Source organism: Notamacropus eugenii, chromosome 2 (genome assembly GCF_028372415.1).
Source record: "Notamacropus eugenii isolate mMacEug1 chromosome 2, mMacEug1.pri_v2, whole genome shotgun sequence".
Taxonomy (NCBI): Eukaryota; Metazoa; Chordata; class Mammalia; order Diprotodontia; family Macropodidae; genus Notamacropus; species Notamacropus eugenii.
In genome coordinates this window covers 277,205,465-277,231,158 of record NC_092873.1, presented here as the reverse complement: position 1 = coordinate 277,231,158, position 25,694 = coordinate 277,205,465, and the positions used below count along the sequence as shown (strand labels likewise).

Here is a 25,694-nt window from a genome sequence, read left to right as displayed (position 1 = left end):
GATACAGGACTGGAGCTCAGTGGAGAGAGTAGGGCCAGATTAATAGATCTGGGGGTCCTCTACAAAAGCAATGACTGTATAACCTTTCCCACATCCATACGAGAACAAGATAAAGGGGAGGAAAAGTTTAGCTCTAGATCTAATCAAAACTCATTCACTGGGACATTTAAGCCTTCAAAATATGTATAATCTAGCTAGTAGTATGCTTCTGTGGTTGGTCATTGAATCTGCCCAAGTACCTATTTTGCCTCAAGAATTTAATTTCCTAGAACATGTCTGATGTTCTGCCGTAGTCTAGATTTACTAGTGTTCCCTCTCTCATAACCCCTCTCTCCCTCCCTTCATTTTTCTTTTGTTTTTCTTCTTATTTCTCCTTCCCTCTACCTTTTTCCTTCATTATCCCTCTCAATCTCTTTCTCTTTCTTCTCTCTCCCTTCTCTGTTTTGTTTTTTGCTTCATCTGATATTTAGCTCAATGTGAGTCAGCAGTAACCCTCTACATTGTTGGAGTTAGGGACTTGGTGCCTCCATGATTTGGAAAATGCACATAAATTTTTCTGGCCTCCCCTGCCAGAAGAAATCTGATTTTTTTCTTTTTCTTTTATGGTTTGTTTATAGTACCTTTTTGTAAAATTTGGGTTAAGCATTTTGTCATAAGCTCTGTGTTGTTTGCTGGCCTTTGCCTGTCATCTACAACTTCTGTCAAATTCTCATTTAATTTCTTATGCTAACCTATGATATATTGAAACCTTGATGGTGAAAGTCATGATATGGAAGGAATAACTGTAATGTGGCAGCTAATATGGCAAATATAATCTTAGCCTGTATTAATACAAATGTAGTGACCAGAAAGAAGGAGGAGATAGGCTCATTAAATTCTGCTCTGGTCAGACCAGATCACCTCCAGGCACTATCATTATGAAAATGTTCTTTCTATTCATCAGAGTAGCCTTAGGAGAAGGCAATAGGTACAATTCTGCAAAGGATTTTTCTGCAGTAAAATGCACCTGTAGCATAAGCCCTCTTTCCTTATAATCAGTCATTAGTACAGAAGGACTTATTTACCACACTGTGTATATTTTCCAGATAACTGGTTTATTCACCGTTAGCCATCTATTCTCCTAACTGATGACTCCAACTTCCTTTTGCCTTGTTATGAATTTTATCTTTTAATTCATGGTCTAAAGACATAACCAGCTATACAAGAGTTTAGTTTGTAGCAAAGAATCACACATCTTCTAATTTTAGAATTTATCTTTTTACTGTACAAAGAAACTTTACAGAATCAAATGAAGCCAAATGAAGATAACAGAGAAAGTCACCCAGGACTTGATAGAACAGTCACATTTATACAATTTTTCCATAATTACACCAGTACCGCATAGAGAAAATAGTCCAGTTCACCACCATAGTGAATTGAGCACAAACTCTGGCACATTTAATGTTATTGGTTGTATGGTGGCATTTCTCTCTCTTGTGTGTAAAGGACTGTAAACACACATTCATTTAGTAGAAGCCCTTAAAGCCACAGAAGAGAAATGCCACTTTTGGCCACTCCCATGATGGTTATTTGTACCTGAAATAAGACCTGCAATCCTCTTAGTGTACTCACTATTGGGTTCTTTGTGGTTTTTTTGTTTGTTTGTTTTGTTTTGTTTTGAGGGAAGGAGTCCAGACCTGTGATTTCATCAGTTTGAAGAACTCCTGGGGTAGAAATGCTCTCCACAAATTCATTCCAGCAACTCATCTGGAACTTATAGTCTTAGAAAATTCCCTGGGGCATGGAGAGGTTAAGGGATGTGTCCATGGTCACACAACCAGCATATAACAGAACTTGGACCCAAGTTGTCTTGACTCCAATGCTGGCTCTTGATCCACAATATCATGTCTGAAACTTTGCCATCTTTACAAAAGATGAAATTGTTTTTAGGAGATATTATAAAGATTACATCTTGTTAATACAAAATAAAACATATCAAAAAATTTTAAAAATAGAATACCAGGCAAACTACCAAGAGACACTGCTATAAATTATTCTTTAAGATGTATTCAGGTTTATAACCTTCTTAGGAGAAGATTTTGATGAAAAGCGATGTTGTTCTAACTTTCAATTGACTAGGGATATTTATTTTACATATGTACAGAAAATGCCACTCTATGTACATCTTGAAGAACCGCTCCAACCATTATCCTTCAGTGGACCAGTGAAAAAACTTATTTCACAGGTAGCAACTTTCCCTTTGGCTTCCTGCCTATGGGAAGAAAAAGAAAAGGCAGATGTTTCTCTCCATGTGTTCACCATGTGCAGGAGGGAGAGTCTGAAGTCACAGCATGTTGCTTTCCTGATGGAATGATGAGCAGTAATCAAGGGTTGACTGATAAATAATGTCCTTGCTTGAATAGACAGCTACACTTTTGATTTCAGGGCATCTACCAGGCTGTAAGAACCTTTGTGGTTGGCTTTTCTCGCAAAGTAGATGACCATTCCAACAGCTGGGATTATCAGGGAAGATAAGCAGTATAGTGCAAGAAGTTGAGGAGAAAAGTATTTAGGGATTTCTGGAAAAGAAAGAAAACAAATTGACATTGATTATAAAAGTGGTAGTATCAAAAATATTTTTTTTTAATGTGGTAATACCATAGGGATGTCACTTATTGGAAGAGTATAGATAACTTCCACTATGAAGCAAAGGGAAATAATTATTTCAGATCAGGTTCTTGAACTCTTAGAATGTGTCATGGACCTCTTTGAGTATCTATGGACCCCTTCTTAGAATAACCATTTTTTACAATTTATTTGTTTTCAGTTTTCTACAATCACTTCCATAAGTCTTAGATTTTCTCATGTAGAATAATTTTTTCAAAAAACATTCATAATTGAAGGAAATGCTAAATTTCAGTGAGATGTTAATTAAAATACAGACATAATTTCTTTCTCTTAGAAATCTATTCATAGACTCCAAGTTAAAAACTCTTATGTAGACCATCTTGTCCTAAACCCCACACTCTTCTCAATCCATTAAACAATTAAGATGAATATAGCATTGTGGACTGAGGAATTCAGGTCACTGAATGAAATTCCTGCTTGGTTTTGGCAGTAGAGGACCAATCTATTTGTGTAACATCAGTGATTGTTGTGACAAGGGCAGCATGAGGATGCTTTCATGAACTGACATAGATTGAAAAGATTCCATTGTACAATGGGATTGATTGTGGAATTTTAGCGTCCATCTAAGAGAAAACAAATCGATGGGGTGAGGGGAGAACACAGTACATATCTTCTGTATTCATTTTTATATTTGAGACTAGACATATTCGCTAGAGAATCTGGATTCAATCATCATGAACTGAGAAATACAATCAGAAATGCAGAAAGACAGTCCACACATTTCAGCAGAGCTCTATAAAACCTATGTTCTTGAGTTATGGCCCCTCGCTGAGAGAGATATGCACAATATTTGAATATTTATTCTTTCTTTTTTAAAATAAACTGACTTTATTTTGCCATCACCTACACATTGCCTTTTGTTCTTTTGTATTTGTCTTCCATGTTGGATTATTCTAGCGCCAAAATGCAGATAAATATGGTGCATAGAAGAATATGGAGGGCCAATTTCGGGATTAGGAAGTCCTTCATTTAAGTTTCTAACTCATAGTTACTCTATGACCTTGGGCAAATCACACAAGCTCTCTGTGTTACCCAAGCAATACTCTAATCTAAAACGATTAATTTGCCAATGAATGGCTGATCTGCCTCTGTGGATGGATTTTTCACATCAGGAATCCCCCTCAATAATGAAATCTTAGAATTATAAGTAGAAGGGAACTTAGGAGTTCTTTTAGTATAACGCAGAGGTATCTAGATGGTACTGAATCTGGAGTCAGGAAGACCTGAATTCAAATCTGCCCTCAGACTCTTATTAGCTGTGTGATCCTGAACAAGTCACTTAACTTTTGTCTACCTCACCCATAAAATGGAAATATTAATAGTGTCTACTTCTCAGGGCTGCTGCAAGGATAAAAGGAGCTAGTCTTTGCTTTGCAAACATTAAAATGCTAGCTCTTATTACAGCCTTCAATTTACTGACGAGCAAACTGAGACCCAGAGTGTTCAGGATAGGCAACTAGGTGGCACAGTGGGTAGAGCACTTGACATTAGGAAGAGCTAAATTCAAATTCTGACAGATACTGTGTGACCCTGGGCAAATCATTTATCCTTTGCCTGCCTCAGTTTACTCATCTACAAAATAAGGGAGCTAGACTTAATGACCTCAAAGATCTTCTTTAATTCTAAATTTATGATCATCTGTTAAAATCATCCAGGTAATATCAAGATTTAAATTCAGCTTCCTCTCACCTGCCATTGTTTTTGTGGTTGTTTTTATTTCATATCACAGGTTAATTTGCTTTTACATGCACTCTAATTTTAGCCTTTTTTATAATTAACCATTTGTTCCCTCATGTAATCTTAAAGATTGGATGGTGATAGGTAAGCTAACATTATAAAAAATTTCTAAAGACATCTATGGTCCACTTGAACTTATTCACTTTTTAACCTTAAATACTAGTCAAGTGGCTCCTCAAAGTATAGGATTTATCTTCCTTGTGTGAATTCAAGTTAATTTTAGATGAAATACTTCACAAGTGGGGCAAGCCATCGAAAAGATGCATACGAAAGTATGCATACATACTAACTAGTATCCACACCCCACAAAGTGAACTGAGTTAATTATTCAGGTAAGTAAAGGAGAAACTTTATCCTACATTACACCTAAATGTCCCAGTAACTGCTTCAATTCTCCCCTTGTCTTTTTGCTAGTCTAGGTCAAATACCTGTGTTGTACCCTTCACTATGATTAGTTACCAACGTTGACAACACAAAGAGTAAGAGCATTCTTCTCCCACTAAGCTTTCTTTGAATTTGCCAAACATTATTCTTCATTAATCTCTTTTTAAAAATTTATTTTTAACATTCTTTTTTATTTTGAGTTCAAAATTTCCTCCTTTCCTCCAACCCTTCTCCCACCCATTGAAAAGGCAAACATCCTGATACCCATTATGCATGTGAAGTCCAAGCATTATTCTTTGATTCTCTTTTAATTTTCCTTTCAAGTACACGTACCCATATCCCATTACTATACTCCAAATGAGCAGCTATGTCTATTACCAGAGCAACTTTAGAATGTCGTGTTCCCTCAGCTTGCAAGCAAAACAAAGTTTAAAAGCTTATGAACATCCATTTTTTGTGTCCAACCTACTGTCACAGACCACATAAACAATTAAATTATATTGGCAACATGCAAATTATTAACATAACTCGAACAATACAGGAGACAAAAATTATTTTGCCTTAGTTATTTGCATCATCCAAATCCAACAATTTTAAGCCAAATTAAATTTGGAGCCTGAATTACACAGTTGATCAAGAATGCTTCATTTAAGAATGACAAACCAGATAAGTACTTTAATTAGATAAAGCAATTTGAAAAGAAGACAACATAAGGAAGAAAGATGACCTAAAAGTGGGAAGCACTTTAAGTGAGAAATATCAGCTATATGAAGCAAAAGAAAAATTATAAAAATGTTAGGAGCTCAATTTAATGGTGACTCTGTGGAGTTAAACATGACCTGAGCATTGAGGAAAAAAGAAAACACAAAAAAAAATGAAGGAAAGTCCTCCTACCCATAACTGAGATCTCAATCTGTCCAGAATCATTTCCGACCTCATTGGAAACATCGATTATATACACCCCTGTGTCATCGGGAGTGACGTGATATAAGGTAAATGTCCCATTCTTTGAGCACATAGTAACTTCATTGTCCACATCAACTTTTTTGAGGACAATAACTGCAGGAGGATGACTAAAAGTTTTACACGTAATGGTGACATTTTCCCCTTCAAGAACAGTTCTAGATGGATGGATAGATATTGTTGTATTTCGAGGAGGTACTGTGAAGACAGAAAACATGGAATAAGGTTGGCTACAAGTCCATAAAAATTTAGTCAAGTTTATAAAAAAATAATTTCTGTCTTTTCTGGGCTTAAGTTTAGTTTTCTTTAATCAAATAATAGGTTGGTAACTGTCATTTTCAAGAACCACAGACAGCTGCTGCTATGAAAGTTTCATCATGGTTGACATTTATTTTTAGTTATTTTTCTTTAGAGTTGGAAACAGACTTAGAGATCATTTTGTCCAGTCCCTTATTTTACAGAAAAGTAAACTGAGTCTGGGAGGGATTTAATAACATGTTCATATTCAAATAAGTAGCAGAATCAGGATTCGAAAGTAGGGTCTCATGCCAAATCCAGTGCTCTTTCCACTTATCGCATTTCAGGCATGGACTCCCACTTGAAAGAAACTCATTTAACATGCATGGAAAGGAATGGATTGTCAAGTCTTAAAGACTTCCTCTCTGCTTTCCATAAGAAATGCAAAGCGCGTTTTTTTCCACTCTGGAGCTCAGGTTCAGGGCCAGTCTCTCTTCTAAGGTTGCCAACAGTGGTGGCCTACAAAGTGTGGAGGCCCTCAAAACCCAATGGTGACAATTACTCATTCTGGATTTAGAACACCCAGATTCACTTTGTACTGCCTAATGAGCAGGCGGGTGGTTTTAATGGGATTCATAGCTGCAAACTATGATGGGAGGTAGTATGCCCTAGCAAATAGCATGCTGGGCTCAGAGATCATAAGGTCCAGGTTCTAATACCACCTTGGACTCTTTGCAGTTCTGTGACTCTGGGCAATTCTCTGAGCATCTCTGAACCTCATTGTCTTCCTTGGCAAAAGGAAGGGGTGGGACTAGATGACTTAGAAGGTCCCTTTCACTTCTAGGTCTGTGATCCTATGAAAGTCACTACCCCTCAAGTTCAGAATCAGCACCAAAGGATCAGAGAAAAGGTCCTTTGGGGGCCCAAAGGAAGAAATATATTTTTAAATAAACAGACAAGTCTGATTCAGGCATTTGTAAGTAAATGCACCCTAAAAACTTAGGGTGAGGGTGGTAGAAAAAGAAAAGAGATTTTTGTTCATATATATATATATATATATATGTATATATATATACATACCCACCAACATACAAATACATTTATTTATGCACACATACATACACACACATATATATATCTACATATACACATACATGCACACACACATATATTTAAATAAAGAGTTTGAGGTTGTGACAAATAAAAATAATTTTGAGAGACAAAATTTTGGGGTAAACTATAATCAATTTTATCAATCCTGGCCAGCAAATGATTGACAAAAAAGGCTCATTATTCTCTCAATGGTAAAAAAGGAAGCTTGGCCTCTTCTGGAAGTTTATAGGTCCTTGGAGGAGAGGTGTTCCATCAGATAACAATCAACTCTGATTCATTAACAATTAATGAAAGGAGGACTTTCCAGAGAGAAGTGAGTTCCCTCCAATGAGGGACCGAGAGTGACAACGTGCCATTCTTGGATAGAGAGACTATCCTTATACCCAGACCACCCCCAGTCTAGAACAATCTAGACAAAGGATCTACCTCCACCCAAGCTTGATTTAGTAGAATTTACTCTTGACTCAAGATACCTTGTAAGACTAGTGGGGAGGAAGGGAAAGGGAGGCTGGATAGGGGAGAAAGTTAACTGAACCTTCAGAGGATGAGTTTTTTAAATGAGGACAATAGAAAAAAGGGGAACTCTGAATCTCCCAAATCACTGGTTATTAATAATAATTTTTCTCAGTGTTTTCTTGGAAGAGTTTGCCACTTTCCTTCTCCAGCTCATTTTACAGATGAGGAAACTGAGACAAATAGGACTAAGTGACTTGTCCAATATCACACTGCTAATAGTCTCTGAGGCTGGATTGGAACTCAGGAAAATGAGTCTTTCTGACTCTAGGTCCAGCACTGTACCTCTTGGCTGCCCCTGACTGTGGGTATTGCTTAATTTTTTTTATAAGAGTGCTGAGGGGAAAGGGAGTAATCTAGAAATGTTTATAATGTAAAAAAAGAACATTTCAAATTTAGAGAAAGTTTAAACTTTAAAGAAATTTTTAAAAAGAACATTACAGATGAGAAAATCAAGGCAGACAAAGTTTAAGCCAATTATTCAGGGTCACACAGCTAACAGGTGTCTGAAGCTGAATTTGAACTCGTCTCTCTGACTCTAAGTCCAGAGCTCTACCCACTGTACCAGTTAGCTGCCCCTCCAAAGGAAAGCATTTTTTATCCCCATCTTGCTGATGAGGAAATTCAGTTAAAATGACATACAAGGTTATAGGACTGGTTGGCATAAGGGAAGGGCCTCTTTTGCCAAGCTGCTAGAGTAAATGGTATTCATCCATTGGGCAGCACAGTATATTATAAACCATAATTATGGCTCTGTGAGCAGATTACAATTCAGTGAATTACATTTCTTCTGCTTCTTCCATCATGTGACCCTATCAAATATTACATGGGAATCTTTAAGTGAAGAAAATACCCTTCACTTCATGGAATAGGGTTTTGTCACTTTTGACACTTAGTAACTATGTGATTTCGCACATATCTCTTAAACTTTCTGAGCCTCAGTTTTCTCATCTGTCAAACGAGGGAGTTGAAATAAATGGCCCTTCAAGCTCTCAATCTATGATCCTATGAAAAAGAGGTTCACATACCCAGCTTATGGGGAGTCAATGTACATTCATGGAAAGGTCAATGATTTTGGTTTCTCTGTAGTCTGCTCATTTTTCAGACATGGGTCCCCTCTTTCCTTCCCATTCAGAAGAAGTTTGGATGATCTCAACAGGCCAAGATGGGATTGAAATCTTTGAGGGAACATTTTGACAGTTTGGGATATCCTTTCTATGGTGCATGAATTCTCTCCAGAAGGGACGGTGGTGATTATCCTGAAAGGAGTCACTCTGGGAAAATAGTTACTATGTATTCAGAGAAAGGTATTCTCCACTAGAAACAAGGAAGAGGGGTCTTTTGGATGCAAACTCTTCCCTTTTTCTTTTCCATTTGACAGCTACACTAGGCCTGGTCAAACATTTGGCCAATTCAAGACCTGGGAGACCAAGGATGCATGCAATATAAGTCTCCAGGGTAGAAAAAATTAAATGGCAATCCCCTACTCATCAATGATTTATTCCAACTCTCTGGCATTCCTCCATATGATATAACAGATGTGCTTCATTATTCTGGGAAATCTTATGAAATAACCAAAAAGAAATGGAATTGAATTCCACTCCACCCTCCTTCTACACACATTCTCTTTAACATAAAAACATCATTTTGAAATATATGGAATTTTTTAAAAAAGTCACTGAAAGAACTAACCTTTAACGTCAAGAGTCAGGCTCCTAACTTCTGAGCCACCTTCATTTTTAGATTCACATTCATATACTCCAGCATCTTCTAACTGGGCAGTATGTATGTAATAAATGCCATCTGGAGACTCAAGCTCTCTATCTCCCATTTCTGTTTTCTTCCTCAGGATAATTTGAGACTTTGGAATGTCCGCAGATGTGCAGGAAATAGTAACCGAATCTCCTTCCTTGACGCTACCAGAAGGGAAAGCTAGAAGGCTTGTATCTTTGGGAGGTACTGTAAACAGAATGAAAAGGGCAAGAGTGAGAGAGCAGTCAACTAAACATGAACTTAATGAAGCCTGCCAAAGGGCTGGTAGCAGCCAAGATGCTAATTTGCACTGTTTGCCTGAACAAGTTTAGAAATGAGGCAAGTAATGGCAAGGACACATTTGCTGTATTTGGTGGCCTGGGATATTTTTATTAAGGTGGGATTTGTTTCATCTTCAACTAGATTCTGGGCTCTTTGAGGAATGAGTCCACATCTTTCCTAATTATTTCTTGTATCCCTTCCACTGTAGCAGCTAACAAAGTTTTGAGTACATTTTAGATGTTCAATCAATATTTATCAAATTTAATTATGAAAAAGCATAATGCATCATTATATTCTATTTGTCTTGCACTGTTTCCTAAGAAGTTCAGAAGGCCCTCACAAACTTCAGGAATGAGCTTAGACCTGCCAAAATCCCCGCCTTGAGGCTGGCTAACTTAAGGTTCAAAATGATTGATTACACAATTGACCTGGATGGAGAAATATAGGTGACAGAAGAGAATCATAGCAACCCTCTTAATTCATAAATGAGGAAGCTGAAGTTCAGAGAAGTTAATGACTTATCAGGGGTCTGTAAATATAGCAGAAATGGTCAGAATAGAATGCTACAGGATCATCCAGGGCTGAGAACCACATAGGGAAAATATTTTGAATGACAGCCAGGCATCTTGGGAATTAAAATTTTTCCTCCCCCTTATTCTGAGAGAGGATGGGGTCACCTCCCATGGGATTTGTGATTTGGAATTTGGAACTAGGGATATGAGATCTAACAGCTGCATAGAGCTTGAGTAAAACTGGGAATTAGTTTGGGAACATAGCCTGACCAGAAAAGGTGGGGACCCTTGCTACACATGTGTTAAGTACTAGAAGCAGGATTTGAACTCTAGTCTTTGGATTCCAAATACCTTATTCTTTCTATACTATATTTGGACACTAGGTTACTCAGGGGATGGAGTGCTAAACCTGAAGCCAGGAAGATATTAGTTCGAATCTGGTCTCAGATACTTAATGACTATGTGACTCTGAGCAAGTCACTTAACCTCTGTCTGCCTCAGTTTCCTCATCTGTAAAATAGGGATAGCCTCTACCTCATAAGGTTGTCATAAGGATCAAATGAGATATTTAAAATGCACTTAGCACAGTGCCTAGCATATAGTAGAGATTGTATATTTATTCCCTTCCCCTCTCAGTGGCTACAAGGTTCACATACTTGTCCAACGTCACATAGATAGAAAGTTGATGTACAAACCAGTCACTAGCCCTCCCTTGCTTGTCTCATACCTTATTTGGTGCTACAGAGAAGGGAATTCCCTCTGCTAAGGCTGGTTGACATCTTCTCTACTACTTACAGTCTCAGAGAATTTCCTAGAGCATTAGAGATTAAGTGACTAGCCCAGGGTAACACAGTCAGTAAGTCAGTATTTTTCAGAGACATGATTTAAATTCAAGTCTTTCTGGCTCCAACACCAGCTCCCTCTCTACTACTCCATGGCCCCTCTTGTCATGTGTCAAATATTATTTTTTTAATTTTCTTTTTTTTTAATATATAATTTATTTATTTTCATTTTTCAACATTTACTTCCACAAAATTTTGAATTCCAAATTTTCTACCCATCTCTCCCCTCCCCTTGCCCCAGAACAGTGTGCACTCCAAGCACCCCTTTCCCCAATCCGCCCTCCCTTCTATCACCCCCCTTCTCCCATCCCATTCCCCTCTATTTTCCTGTAAGGCAAGATAGATTTCTGTACCCCATTGCCTGCACAACTTATTTCCCAGTTGCATGCACAAATGGTTTTTAACATTCATTTTTAAAGCTCTGATTTCCACATTCTCTCCCTTCCACCCTCCCCATTCACCCTCTTTTAGAAAGCAAGCGATTCAATATAGGTCCTACATGTGTAGCCATACCAAACACTTCCATAACAGTCCTGTTGCAAAAGCTTGTGCCAATGTACAATGTCATCAGTAATACCCACTAGGACTGTGGTCCTTTCTTAAATGTACTTACTGTTCACTTGAAGTATCTGTGTAGTTCTCCTTTCTTTGGGCTCAAACTCCATTTCATCAATAGGTAACTTGGCCTCACAAGTGAGGGATTTCCCCATGTCTTCCATGGTTGGGGTAAAGATCATCTTCACGCCCTTGGTCTCCAAGTTCCCTTCAGCGTCTTCCACAATATCATATGGTTCCACAAGATGATGAGAGCCTTCTTTCCACAGTTCTATCTCCAGTCGTTCTGAGGGGTATACCTTTGGGACCTTGCAGGTGACAGTGACAGGTTTTCCAAGAATAAGGGGGCCACTCATCTCGATCTCTGGATCTCTGGGAAAAGCTTCAAATACCAAAATAAATTCAGGTATGAATGGGAGTTTTGCTGGTATTTTACATACGATGATTTCAGAGAATAACCAAGCTAATATTTGTAAGCAGGAACAGCCTACAAATGTCAATTTTGGTCCCTACGGAGATTATAACTACATTACATAAATACATATACAAGCATGTCAAGAAAGACTACGTTAATTATCTGGTCTTAGGATATAATCCTATTGATGACAAAGGCTGCTTTAGAATGCATAGTGCCTTAGTTAATATATTTTAAAATATCTATTATTAGGGTTATTAGGATTGGTTAAAGCAAATACTACGTTTCACTATTTAGACTTTGTAATCTGCTCATATATTGTAGAGTGAAGGGTGACAGAGTTCTGGATTGCCAATCCAGCAGAGAAGGAAGGATCAAATCCTACTAAGATAGAAAGGTTTTGCATACAGGCCATTGCTGGACAAACTATGTCTCTACCATCAGATAACCAGACTCTCTACTCCAGCAAAACTAATCACTGAAAAACTGTTCAGTGGACAATGATTTTTTTTTTTATTCCAGAAACTTGAAAGATTATTGGTAAGTCAGGAAAGATCATGAGAGAGAGAAAGACCAAGAGACAGAGAGAGAGAGAGAAAAAGAAGGACAGAGATAGAGAGGGAGAGAGACAGAGACAGAGACAGAGAGGTTGAGTCTGCCTCAGAATCAGTATGATTTTTGTTCCAAAGCCACTTTTGATACAACCTCGCTGTATGATTCAAGGCCAGTCATTTTAACTCTCCTATACCCAACCAAGACTCTTATCCTATAAGATCTCAGAGGTCTGATCTCTGTTGGCGAAGGGAATTTCAGCTAGTCAGTCAAAAAGCATTTGGTAAGCACCTACTATGTGGTAGGCACTGTGCTAAGCTCTTTACAAATATTATCTCATTTGATCCTCTCAACAACCCTAGGAGTTAGGTGCTATCATTGTCCCCATTAACTGATGCAGACAGCAGTTAAATGACTTGCTTAGGGCCACACAGCTAGCAAACATCTGAGGATTATTTGAACTCAGGTTTTCTATGCACTACAATATCTAGCACCTCTTAGAGATACAAAGAAAAGTCAAAACAGTCCCTTCTCTCAAGAGCTCACATTCTAATGAGAGAAGAAACAAACACGTAAATAACCAGATACATACAAGATATATGCAAGATACATAGATGAAGCTTCCTATACAGATAAAATCATATCCAGAACAAAAAATAAAATAAAGAGTTGGCAGATCTGAGAAATACTGCCCTTTATTCTGCATTAAACCAGTCATTAAGGCAAAGGTGAGGAGATTATTTGCTTGACCCTAGGACAAAGCTCAGACTATTTTGCACTAACTGGAATGATGCTAAAATGAGTTCTTCTCAGCTATTTTCTTACTGCAATAAAGACCTCTTTTCCTGGTTCTCATTTATGGTTAGGAATGTGCCGACATCAGCAGATCCTTGGCTCTGTATAATGATGATACAATATAACTTAACCCTCTTTTGAGAAGTTCAAATTCCTCCCAGACATAATCCATTTCCCCCTAGAATACAGCCTCAAGGAGGTAAGAAATGGTTGGTCAGTAGTTCTAATGGAAAATCCCTGCAATGTGTGCTTTTGAATCCTGTTCAATGAAAGAAGACTGAGCAACCACGCCAAAGAAAGCTTGTGGAAGGTAATTGTGTCTATTATATCCCACCATCATTATGAGCCAAGGCACTCCAGCAAAGTCCATTCCACATATCAATTTGCAGCTGAACTGGGTTTGGGTTCCTAAAGGGTTTACTTGGTACTATTTGTCGCCAAACAAATGAAATGGTCCATTAGCAAAATGGAGAATTGCAAAGAAAGTCTCATTTTCACTGCTAAAGTGAATTCACTATAGAACACCTATGCTAGTCCAGCCTTTCCCCCAGCATCACAGAAGATCCCCTGCCTCAAGCCCAAAGATCTGTGTCTCTCTGTCCACTTTCCACTCACTTTCACTTCTACTTTTTGGTTATTCCTCACAGTTCAAACTCCTCCCCTTCTATATCTTTAAGGTAGTAACTCTGGTGCTTTTGAGTCGATAAGCACTGACTCCAGATTAGTTGGCAGTCTCTGGTCTGTCAGAGCTTTTCCCAAGGTCACCCAACAAGTTAAATAAATGGAGTGGGGTCTGAAAGTGGTAATTGGTTCAAACCAATCCTGGAGATAAAGAGTGGCAAGGTATAGGCCACTGACTATGGACACCTTAATATTTGAGCCAAGCTTTGGACTAGCTATAGGGTAAGTCACAAGACTATGTATATAAGGGTTTTTCTGCTTGCTTTTGAGCACAAATCAACTGAATTGCCTGGAGGGAAAATTCCTCAGTATGGCAATAAACAGTAATTTTTACCACATGCTTGAATAAAAAGTTTCATCAGGCACATATGGTTTCCTCATTAAGAAACCATGTGCTCTGTTTATTTCCTTCTCTAAACACTTCTGTTTCATTGCACAGTCATGGAGTCAGATTTTTTTTCAACTAATCTCACGGAAAACGAACAATTCCCAACTTTGACACATCACTTTTAAATAACGATCACTGATATTTACATGGTGCTTTGAGGTTTGCCAGGACATTGTACTAAGCTCTTTACAAATATTATTTCACTGGATCCTCTTCACAACCCTAGGAGGCAGATGTCATTATCATCTTCATTATACAGTTGAGGAAACTGAGGCAGGCAGAGGTGAAGTGACTTGCCCAGGGCTGCACATTTAAACAACATCTGAGGATGAGTTTGAACCCAGGTATTATAGACACCATCCCCAGCTCTCCATGCCCTGCTCTTCTAAAAGATACAAAGAAAAACCAACACAGTATCTTCTCTCCAGGAGCTCGTTACCTCCTCCTCATCATCATCAGTCATCATTATTCTGTTGTGTATGTATATCATTGTGTAGTATGGCTATTATGGCATTAATATTAATGTATTATTACATTATTTCATTTTATTTCCTAACAACTCTGTAAGGCAGGCACTACAGGTGTTATTGCCCCAATTTTGCAGATGAAGAGACTGAACTTCAGAGAGGTAAATTGAATTGCCCAGAGTCACGCAGCTACTAAATGGTAGATTTAGAGTTGGAAGTGACCTTTGAGATTATTTAGCCCGACTCAGTTTTGTCAATGAGGAAACTGTAGCCTGGAAAGATCATATGACTTTTCAATTTATCCCTTACATATTTTATACATACATAGTTGTTTGGATGTCATCGTCTCCCTTGCAACCGTGAGCACCTTTAGAGAAGGGACTGGTTTCTGTGTTTCTTTATATCCCCAGTGATTAGTATAGTTCCTGGCATATAGTAGGTGGTTAATAAATGCTTGTTGACTTGACTTTTTCAGGTCCTAAAAGTAATAAATAGCAGACCTGAGGTTTGCACTTACATCTTACTGACTCTGAGTCTAGTGCTTTCTCCACTACAGCATGTTAGCTAGAACACTTAGAATAAGAATAGATCACTTACAATATTGGCTTACTTACAGTATAGTTCCACCTGGACTCCTTTTTCCACTTTCTTGTCCCCACATGATGCTGTGCACAGATAAAAGTGCTCATTCTCAAGGCCAATAGGATTCATGATCAAGGTGGATTTGGTCCCTTCATTGTGTGCCTTCCCCCCTATGGGACTATCTATCTGGGTTCTCCAGGAGATAGAGGGGGCATCACAGCCCATTGTGGTGCAGGTTAATGCAAGAGAATCTCCAATCTGGGCAGCAACCTTTGGTCCTGGGGAGATTTCCACTGTAAGAGGTTTTGCTGAAAGGAGAGAAGGAAAGTGAGATATAAACCTGTATCAAACTTCATAAGATTCTCTTTTCCATTCCACTGTTTTATTCATCTTATCATACACCTTTTAACTTCTCACCTGAAAAGAAGAAATTGCTCTTAAAATTTACTTTCCATGAGGGAAAGGATCCAATTTAAGGAAAAACAGCCCAAGGTGACCCAATGCATTCACTTGGTTAAAGCATTTAATTAGTTGAAAAACAGAGTGAATGAGTAGAGATAAGAACTGTTTAAAAAAAGGTGGGATGTGGGGGGCTGCCATTTTTAATTCACCAGGATGAAGACTTGTTGCAAGGTAAGATGATCAAAGAACTCTTCCCTGGTTGCTAGGGCAACTAACCTTATCCTGATCCTATATGGAAATGAAATGAGATCTGTGAGAATTTGTAAGCTTAGAAATATCGGAAAAGATAATAGTCACCCATTTTACATCAGAAAGGCTGTCTTTGAGAACCTCAAACCTAAGGCTTGAATTCTAGTATTTCAGTTTCACACACATTTGAAATTAAAACAAAAATCACATTGGAAGCAAATCAAAAGCTAAGCTTCGAATTACAAACAATTCATCTCTGTTAATGTTAGCTCGTGCTTCTTTATGGACACATAAACCTACTCTAAATTTAAATCCAGGATTGAAGTCTCAACTCCATCACAGAACATGCCCGATAACAAATTTTGGAAAGGAAGTGTTTTGGCAATTAGCATCATTGCTGATATGTACACAGTTACAGATGGCAGTTGTTCTGGGAGGAAAGGAGTTCTAAATCAGTGCTTTCTGTTAACTCTAAAGAAACTCAGTGATTTTGTTGCTCTGAAGGTGACAGATGAGATATCATGAGAGACAGCAAAACACTTCATGCTTAAGGATCTGCTTCAGCTGAAGGAATGAGAGTTTTAGTCAATAGGTTCTTAAGGTGACAGATGAGTATCATGAGAGATAACAAAACCCTTCATGCTTAAGGATCTGCTTCAGCTGAAGGAATGAGAGTTTCAGTCAATAGGTTCTTTAAGTAATCCACACTTTCCCAGGCTTCCCTCTTGTTACAAGAAAATTCAATATTCAATATTCAAATTTCTGTGTATGTGTGTATGTGTGTGTATGTGTGTGTGTGTGCGTGTGTGTGCCTAAGTCCTTAACTGGGACATCCTAATATCTTTTAAAGAACATTTATCTCACACAACCTCAACACGCTGAAAGTAATAGTGCCTTAGGGTTTGTAACTTGTTTTCCCCATGGCAGTCAGTGGGTAGGCAGTACCAGTATTATTACTGACATTTGGCAGATGAGGAAACTAAGATTTAGAGGATAAATGACTTGCCCAAAGTAAGTCTGGTAAATATCAGATGTGGAAATTGAACCAAGGTCTCTTGAACCCAAATCCAGCACTCCCTCCACCACACTGTTCTGCTTTTCTAATGATGTTCTTTTAGATTATCCTTTTAAAAGGAGAGATCTCCTTCAAAATTTTCAATCACAACTGTTCAGCAAAACCCAAACAAATCATTGACCATGTCCGATAATATATGCACTATTCCACACTGACCACTATACCTTCCAACCTCTCCTTGTAATGAAGGGAGGTTCGTTTTTATTCCCTCTGCTTCAGAGTCAAGGTTGGTCATTATAATTATGCAACATTTAGTTTAATTTCATTTGTTTCCATTTATTTTGCTTTCCATCTATTTTGTTGTATAATTTTTCTTTGCTTACTACATTCTTCACTGGTTTATATAGGTTTTCCCATGTTTCCTTGATTATTTTATATTGTTTCTTAGAGTATAGCACTATTCCATTATATTCATGTACAAAAAAATTTGTTTAGTCATTCTTCAATCTTCGTCTACTTTGCAGTTTTTTGTGATCAGAGAAAGTATAGCAGTGAATATGTTGTCATCTAATGGGAGTTTTTCTGTCTGATCACTTTGTGATATATGCCTAGCTTTGAGATCTCTGGATCAACACTGTAGTCACTTTTTAAAGCATAATTACAAATTGTTTTCCAAAATAGTAGGACCAGTTCACAACTCTACCAACTGTCTTTCTGTAGCCCTTCTAATTTTGACTATTTCCATTTTTGCCAATTTTTCCAAGTTTTTTCAATTTCTCTTATTACCAGCGATTTGGAGCAGTCTTTCCTACAGTTGTTAACAGTTACACTTCTTTTGAGAACTGTTTATTCATATCCTTTGCCCACTTATCCATTAAATAACAGCTCTACATTTGTGCAATTTCCTACATGTCTTAGATATAAAACCCTTATCACAGTTAGCTAACACAAAGATTTTTTTTTTCCAATTGACATTTCCCCCTCTTATCTTAGCCCTAGAGTCATAATAATATGGACTAAATCTCTGGATACAGTAACTTTTTCAGACCACGGTTATGATAGTTTATAAATTACTGGCATAGGGGCCTTCAGTTTTAGCTTCATAGCCTGAAGGAGTTGATACAGCTCTTAAAAGCCAGTAACTTCCTTCCTCTTTACTTTTGACATGGGACAGGTTTTATTAGAAAGCTAAGTTATTCCAGGAGGCAATTTTAGCAGCACAACCTTTTCATTAGCTCAGTATTTTCAAGGGCTCCTTGGGAATTAACCTTTTGTAGCCTGAGATACAAAGGAGTGAATTCATTTAGCACTGGTATAAATCTTAGAATATATTTTTTTTAAAATTCTTATTTGGGTTCTTTGACTATTACCATTATTAGTCAACCACATAATGGAAATTAACTCATTTAACTCACCTACAGTTATTTCTACCTCTTTTCTACTTTTCCCAAACTGGTTCTTCGCTTCACACACATAAGTTCCAGAATCTTCCTTCCTCATGCCCACTAAGGTGAGCGTTGCATTCTCAGAAAGAGGCAATGGGTCATCATTCTCTTGCTCCTTACTCCAAAAGATCCGTGGAGGTGGCAGGCCCTCGCTGGAACAGGTCATTGTCACAGAATCCCCTTCTTGCACAGTATCAGAGGGGGTGATGGAGATGACTGTGTTCTTTGGTACAACTGAAAGAGGTAAGGCCACTAGGTTAGCTGTCCTTGTCCTTTATGTCCGAACAGTGTGGGTGCAGGGCAGCTCTCTCTTGTCACAGATAGTGACCTGAGTATTTTAGGAACATGACTCCTTTAAACTGTGTTTATGCACATATATTGATTGGTTTAAACCATCCAAAAAGCCCAAGAAAAGTGATTGGTGAGCCAAAATAAGCATGTTTAAGCAAAACCCAGTCCCCCTAGTTTTAGGGGTCTTTTAGTGATTTAGGGGAAGGTTTTTTGTTTTGATAGACTGGTATTTGTGTGGATGTGGCTTCTGAAAACAACATTTATACAGTGTTAAAGTTTGCAAAGAGCTTTATATATGTTATATCAGTTAATCCTCACAATCCTGCAATTGTTGATGGGTGATTCGAGGTGATGATTTTTTGATAGATTGATGTATGCATAGAATTAGTTGCAGAAAATAGCTAGCATGTAGATAGTGCTTAAAGATTTGTAAAGGGCTTTACATATGTAATGCTCAGCTATCCTCACAACAACCTAGAGGGATAGATGTTATTATCATTCATTTTTAAAGATGAGGAAACTGAGACTGAGATAAGGTTAAATGACTTGCCTGGGTGACACAGCTAGTATATATCTGAGGCAAGACTTGAACCCAAGTCTTCTGGATTCCACATGCAGTGCTATGGCTACTATGCCAACCCAGTTGCCTCTGGAAAGGAAAAGCACTTGAAAGCATGTCCAAGTGAAAGAGGCCAATTAGCTTATTTAAAAAATAATCTCTCTCATCTGAATTATTGGTTTGCTAAGTGTGAGATTTATTTCAAAATCAGGTTACTTCCTCTTTGCTTTGGTAAAATCACTTCCAGCTTGACTATCAGCATGGTACAGGAGGGCAATATTGTGTGGAAAGAAGGCTAGACTTGAGAGTCAGGAAACCTGGACTTAAAACTTGTCTCTGACACCTTGTTAGTAGCTGTGTGAACAAGGAGTTAGCTCTTCAAAACTCCTGTTTACTGCTCTAAAAATGGTGCATTGGAAAAGGGACTGGCCATAGAGTCAGAAATTTTGTTAGTGTTGTTATTTAATCATTTCTGTTGAGTCTGACTCTTTCTGATCCCATTTGGGCTTTTCTTGGCTGAGACACTGGAGTGATTTTCCATTTCCTTCTCCAGCTCATTTTACAGATGAGGAAACTGAGGCAAACAGGGTAAAGTAACTTGCCCAATGTTACACAGCTAGAGAGTGTCTGAATAGGTGCTCATTGCACCATGGCACTACCTAGCTGCCCCAGAGTCAGAAAAACTAGGTTCAAATCCCATTCTAGATACTCACTGGCTTTATGACCATGGACAAAGCAACTTCTCAAAGTTCCAATTTCTTCATTTGTGAAATGGTGTTGATAATATTTAGACTCCCTAGACTAAAGGATTGTGGTGAAGAAAGTACTTTAGAAACATTAAAGTTTTATAGAAACGTGGGTTGTGATCCACTATTACTAGCCTTGCTATTCTTGAACAAAAAGCACTGTCTCTCAGACTTCAGGAATTTTCACTGGCTGTTTCCCACTCTTGGAACGCTCACCCTCCTCATCTCCAGTTCCCAGAAGCCCTGACTTCTTTGAGATTCCAGTTAAAATCCCAACTTCTGCAAGAAGTTTTTCCTAGTCCCCCTTCTAATGCTAATGTCTTCCCCCTAAGATTATCTCTCATCTATTTTATCTTGTTTGTACATAATTGTTCGTGTGTTGTCCCTCCCTCCCCCCCCCCATTACACTATGGACTCTGAGAGCAGGGACTGTTTTGGCCTTTTTTATATCACCAACACTTAGCACAATGCCTGATACTTACTAGGTGCCTAATCAATGTTTCTTGATTTGTTTTATTATCAGTATGCGCTGCTTTTCTTATAAGATCGTTGGTCAAATGAGATGGTATTTACTATACTTTGTACAGTGCCTGGCATACAGTAGGTACTATATAAATGCTTGTTCTCCTCCCCTTCCATTGGTTCAGAAACAATGTATTTAAAAGAGGTATAGAAATATGGAGAAATAATATGGAACAATGAAAAGGGATCTACCGTGGAGCCAGGAGAACTCCAGGATGATTTATGACCCATACCAGCTGTGGGATCCTGGACAGGTTACTTACCCTCTCACTTTCCCCCAGCAACTCTCTATGACTATACATTGCCAATCTGCTTTAATAAATTCCTTCCAAGGAGTTTCCTATACTAATAAAATCACAAGTCTACTCCAAAATAAAAAAACATCATCATCATCATCATCATCATCATCATCATCATCATCATCATCATCATCCCTATCACCATTTTCCATAAGAAATGATTTCTCTATTGCTTTCCTCAGCCTCTCTTTTAAGCCCCTCCTTTTATCTACAATATCCACCAGTGGAGAACAGAATGTGGGGCACTGAGAGTTGCCACACCAATTCATTCAGGCCAATGGACCCTTTCTATAACCATTTAGCAAAAAGACTTGAATAAGCAATAGTATTAAATGAGAGTAAACAAACAGCTTCTCTTTGACTTTATAGAACTGATACTAAATGTCATTGTCAGTCAAATAGATAATATTATATAATATTAATAATATATAAGATCCCACAAAACCTGTGGCTCTGTCTGAAATGTACTTACTGTTCACTTGAAGTGTCTGTGTAATTCTCCTTTCTTTGGGCTCAAATTCCATGTCATCAATAGGTAGCCTGGCCTCACAAGTGAGGGATTTTCCCATGTCTTCCATGGTTGGGGTAAAGACCATCTTCAAACCCTTGGTCTCCAACTTCGCTTCAGCATCTTCCACATTATATGATTCCACAGGATGATGAGAGCCTTCTTTCCACAATTCTATCTCCAGTCGTTCTGGGGGGTATATCTTTGGGACCGTGCAGGTGACAGTGACAGGTTTTCCAAGAATAAGAGGGCCACTTATCTCAATTTCTGGATCTCTGGGAAAAGCTTCAAATACCAAAATAAACCTAAGTATGGATAAGATTTTTTTCTGGTTTTTACAGAGGATGATTTAAATAAATGTATTTTTCATGTGCACAGTAATCATTTTATCAATATAGATATATCCCCTATTGATGCAAGTCATTACCCTTTTTGTGTCTTACTAGACAGCTTTATTAATTGCTGTGGTCTAAAACAAAACAAAACAAAAACATCCCTTCATAGCTAATAATATTGTAAGTTCCTTGAAGGCAAAAGCTGTCTTTTGACATATTGCATATGTCAAATTGCAATATATTGCAATATATTTTCATATTGCAATACTTTTTTTGGTTCCCATTTATGGTTAAGAATGTGCCAATCACAGTATATCCTTGGCTCTGTATAATAAGATGATACCATAGAAGTGATCTCCCTTTTAAGCAGTTCAAGTCTCTTTATAAAGAGAATCAAATTCATCTTGAATATAGTCCTGGGGGTTGAGAAAGGCTTAGTTAGAATTTCTGTTGCATAATGCCTATGTGTTCTGAATCCTGCTGCCTGAAGCAGGGTACAGAAACCAAGTCAGGGAAATCAACTAAATCATGTCATTACTGGAGAGTAGAAAGTGCATAGTACTGAATTATTTATCCTGCATTTGGCTCAATCTTTCGCTTTGTTTGATCTACACGAAGACAAATAAATAGACCAATTTAGATCAAATGCCTTCCCTTTCCTGGGTCTCATTTTCCTCATCTCTGAAATTAGGGGTTGAGCTATCAAAGTCCCTTCCAGTGTCATCAATCTTTGATTTAGTGATTTACAAGGAGAAGGCAGTGTATATCTTCTCCCATAAAGCATCTCTGCTAATCTTGACTTTGACTCAGTCTCACAAACTTTCCTAAAGCCCAGTTTTCCATCTCTGAAAACTACATGCAGAGATGTAGATAGATATTATATTACATTAATATGTTAATAGATCTTATATGTATATATGTACATATGCACGTGCGCACACACACACACACACACACACATATATATATGTATGTAGCTTTGATGGGACAGTACAAGAGCAGTGTTATTAATGCCATTGATGATAGTGGGGAAAATTCATCAGTAAATATTATTTTTGTGCAAGGCATCATGCCAAGTGCTTTTGAGTATACAAAGAAATATAAGACACAAGGACTTAAGATCTAGATGGAAAGAGAAAATATATACATGCCTGAAAAGAGATGTAGCATGTAGGAGTTGTACATGGCCAAGAAGTGGCATACTATACTAGAAGGAGCAGAGAGAGTTTGACCTGATGTCTTTGAGAACTGAGATAGAATTATTTATATATACGTATATACATATGTATATACATATTTATGTGTTTATATTATTATATGATATATAATCACATATATTGCATGTGTATGTATATATAAATATATATTTATAAATAATAATTAAGATTTCCTACTTTTGTTTAATGGGCATAATAAATAAGGGATCATTGATGTGGCATTGGGGAGAAATAAGGCACATGTGTATTCTTTGGGGTTGAGTACCAGAGAGTAGAGAGTGGTAGCTAGGTGGTGCAGTGGGTAAAGCACCAGTGCAGGAGTCAGGAGGACCTGAGTTCAAATCTCACCTCATACACTTGACACTCACTAGCTGTGTGGCCTTGGGCAAGTCACTTAACCCCAATTGCCTCATCCTGGCTCATCTCCAGTCATCCTGATGAATATCTAGTCACTGTATTCAGATGGCTCTGGAGGAGAAGTGAGGCTGGTGACCTGCACAGCCCTCACTCACTCAAAACAAAGTCAAGTGCAAGTCATGTCATTATTTCTCTGATGGCATGGTCTTCTTCAGCAACAAAAGATGAATACACTCTCTTCTCACCTTAGTATCTATATCCTGATTTTGCTCCTTTAGAACACCCCACTATTTCTGCCCAGTTCTTATTTCCGATAGAAAGACAAAGGTGGCTGAGCTTTCTGGGCTGGATAGGTAAATGAGTCAAGATTAGTTAGGTTAGGACTCTGCTGAAAGATAGTCATTAGGTATAGGTGACTATCTTGAAAAACTGCTGTGTTAGTGGGAAAATAGAAACTGAAAGCTTAGGAGTGGGAAAGTGAGCACTACAAATTGAGGGTATCCAGGAAAGTTACATGGAGAGATGTTCATCTGGACTAAGCCTTGAAAAATCCGGATTTTGCAGAAAGAAAGAAAAGAAAAAGAAAGAATCTCTTAGTTTAACAAGTAGTTTCTTCTCTGGGTTGAATAAAATAATTAAGGAGGAAAATGTTTAATCATTAAAAATACATGTACCCTGTTTATTCCCTCATCTAACACTTGGCCCCTGTGGAATAGTCATACATTCACCTTCCCCCAACTAATCTCACTGAAAACAAGGAGTTCTCAAAGAGTGGATAACTTACAATAGAGCTCCACCAGGATTCCTTTCTCCACTTTCTTGCTTCCACATGCAGCCATGCACAAATAAGAATGTTCATTCTGGAACCCAACAGGATCCATGGTCAAGGTAGACTTGGTCCCTTCAGTATGTATCTTCCCCCATAGGGGGCTGTCCATCTGGGTTCTCCAAGAGAAAGTAGGGGCTTCACAGCCAGTCACAGTGCAGGTCAGCTTAGCGGAGCCCCCGATCTGAGCAGCGATCTTAAAACTTGGGCCAACCTCAATTTTCAGATCTTCCGCTGAAAAAGAAAAAAAGAAAAGAAAATTTACTACCAGCTTCTGATCTAGTATTCCTCTCACTTTTATACCCTCTGGGATCCTGGGAAAAATGTCATATATCAATTGTCCTGTCCAAATAACTTGAATCTCCCAGCTAGGTGTTCAAAAAGACAATGAAGCGTATTGTCAAGGAAGATGCTGGAATGATCCTCCTTAGTAAAAGATCAGTGACTAAGGCTTAGACTTGCCACTATTTCTAAGGGTCTTTTAGATATTTTCCTCACAAATTTGATTTCCCCACAAATATGGAAAACTAGCAAAGAGATACCATAGAACCAAAATTATTCATTCCACATGGGAAATCATATTCCAAATTACTTTCAAGGCCCTCTCCATGCTAGACCATTGATGCATAGCTAAATTCAACAGCACTTTGAAAACTAAGTTCAACAAAGTTTTCCTCTATCTTTAAAAACCACAGCACCATTTTTAACAGCAATACTAAGGAGTCTGAAATCAACCCAGTAGCTCAGATGGATGCAGGCAGGCAAAAGAAATTAAAGGAGAAAAACTCACAAGCAGCAAATACCATCCAAAGGAGGTTCGTGGCCAGAACAGTTCCCAGCTTTTGTCCACACATTTTGTATGTTGTGATAGAGGAAACAGCGAGTCCAAACTACCCACTCTCCGTGCTACCTGAAGAAACCCAGGGACTGTCCGCTGCTTCCAAAGTGAATGCAGCTGGGTAAGCAATGGAAGAAAGAGTCTGCTCTTTATAAAGGGTCTTGCTGCAGAGGCGGAGGGAAATCCCTTAACGGGGAAACCCAGAGCAGAGCCAAGAAAAAAAAGGCTGACCGAGAGCCAAGTTCCTCAATATTAACCCCTTATACTGCTCTACAGGCTAAATCACAGGCAACTGCACACTCCAACCTTGCTTTTTAGTAGCAAACAGAGGTTCTAAATTCAGGAACTGTTCTGAATTGGGGCACAAAAGACCCCAAGATTGTAGTGTGCTGATTAGCAAAGATATTTTGCAATTCACCACTGCAGGACAATCATATCTTTAGGCTAATAGGGAGAGGAGTTTGGGATCTTTATTTCAGGGAAAAAAAACCCAAATCTTTCTATTGGGTAATGGACTTCTGTGTCATAGATAATTAGATGGATGGATGAATGAATGGATGGATGGATAGATAAAATTTTCATTATGAAAATTAATTGTATTCTACTTTTATGTGCATCACCATAGAAAACTGGATGAATTATTTGCTT

The 25,694-nt window shown here is 38.1% G+C and overlaps 1 protein-coding gene across 3 annotated transcripts; it reads right to left on the bottom strand.

Moving 5' to 3' along the window:
- Positions 1 to 1,235: 1,235 nt before the first annotated feature.
- VCAM1 (vascular cell adhesion molecule 1) lies at positions 1,236 to 25,220 on the bottom strand. Of its 3 annotated transcripts, XM_072644139.1 has the most exons (9): positions 24,999 to 25,220; positions 24,167 to 24,442; positions 21,438 to 21,758; positions 18,519 to 18,782; positions 15,470 to 15,745; positions 11,616 to 11,939; positions 9,307 to 9,573; positions 5,683 to 5,949; positions 1,236 to 2,558 (listed from the first exon to the last, which is right to left on the bottom strand). In XM_072644139.1, exons 1-9 carry the CDS (start codon positions 25,060 to 25,062, stop codon positions 2,407 to 2,409), a joined length of 2,211 nt encoding a protein of 736 aa, XP_072500240.1. In that variant the 5' UTR covers positions 25,063 to 25,220; the 3' UTR covers positions 1,236 to 2,406. The 3 variants fall into 3 exon arrangements, with proteins under 3 accessions (XP_072500240.1, XP_072500243.1, XP_072500241.1); XM_072644142.1 differs by lacking the exon at positions 5,683 to 5,949 and having other exon boundaries at positions 24,999 to 25,179; XM_072644140.1 differs by lacking the exon at positions 9,307 to 9,573 and having other exon boundaries at positions 24,999 to 25,179.
- Positions 25,221 to 25,694: the final 474 nt, after the last annotated feature.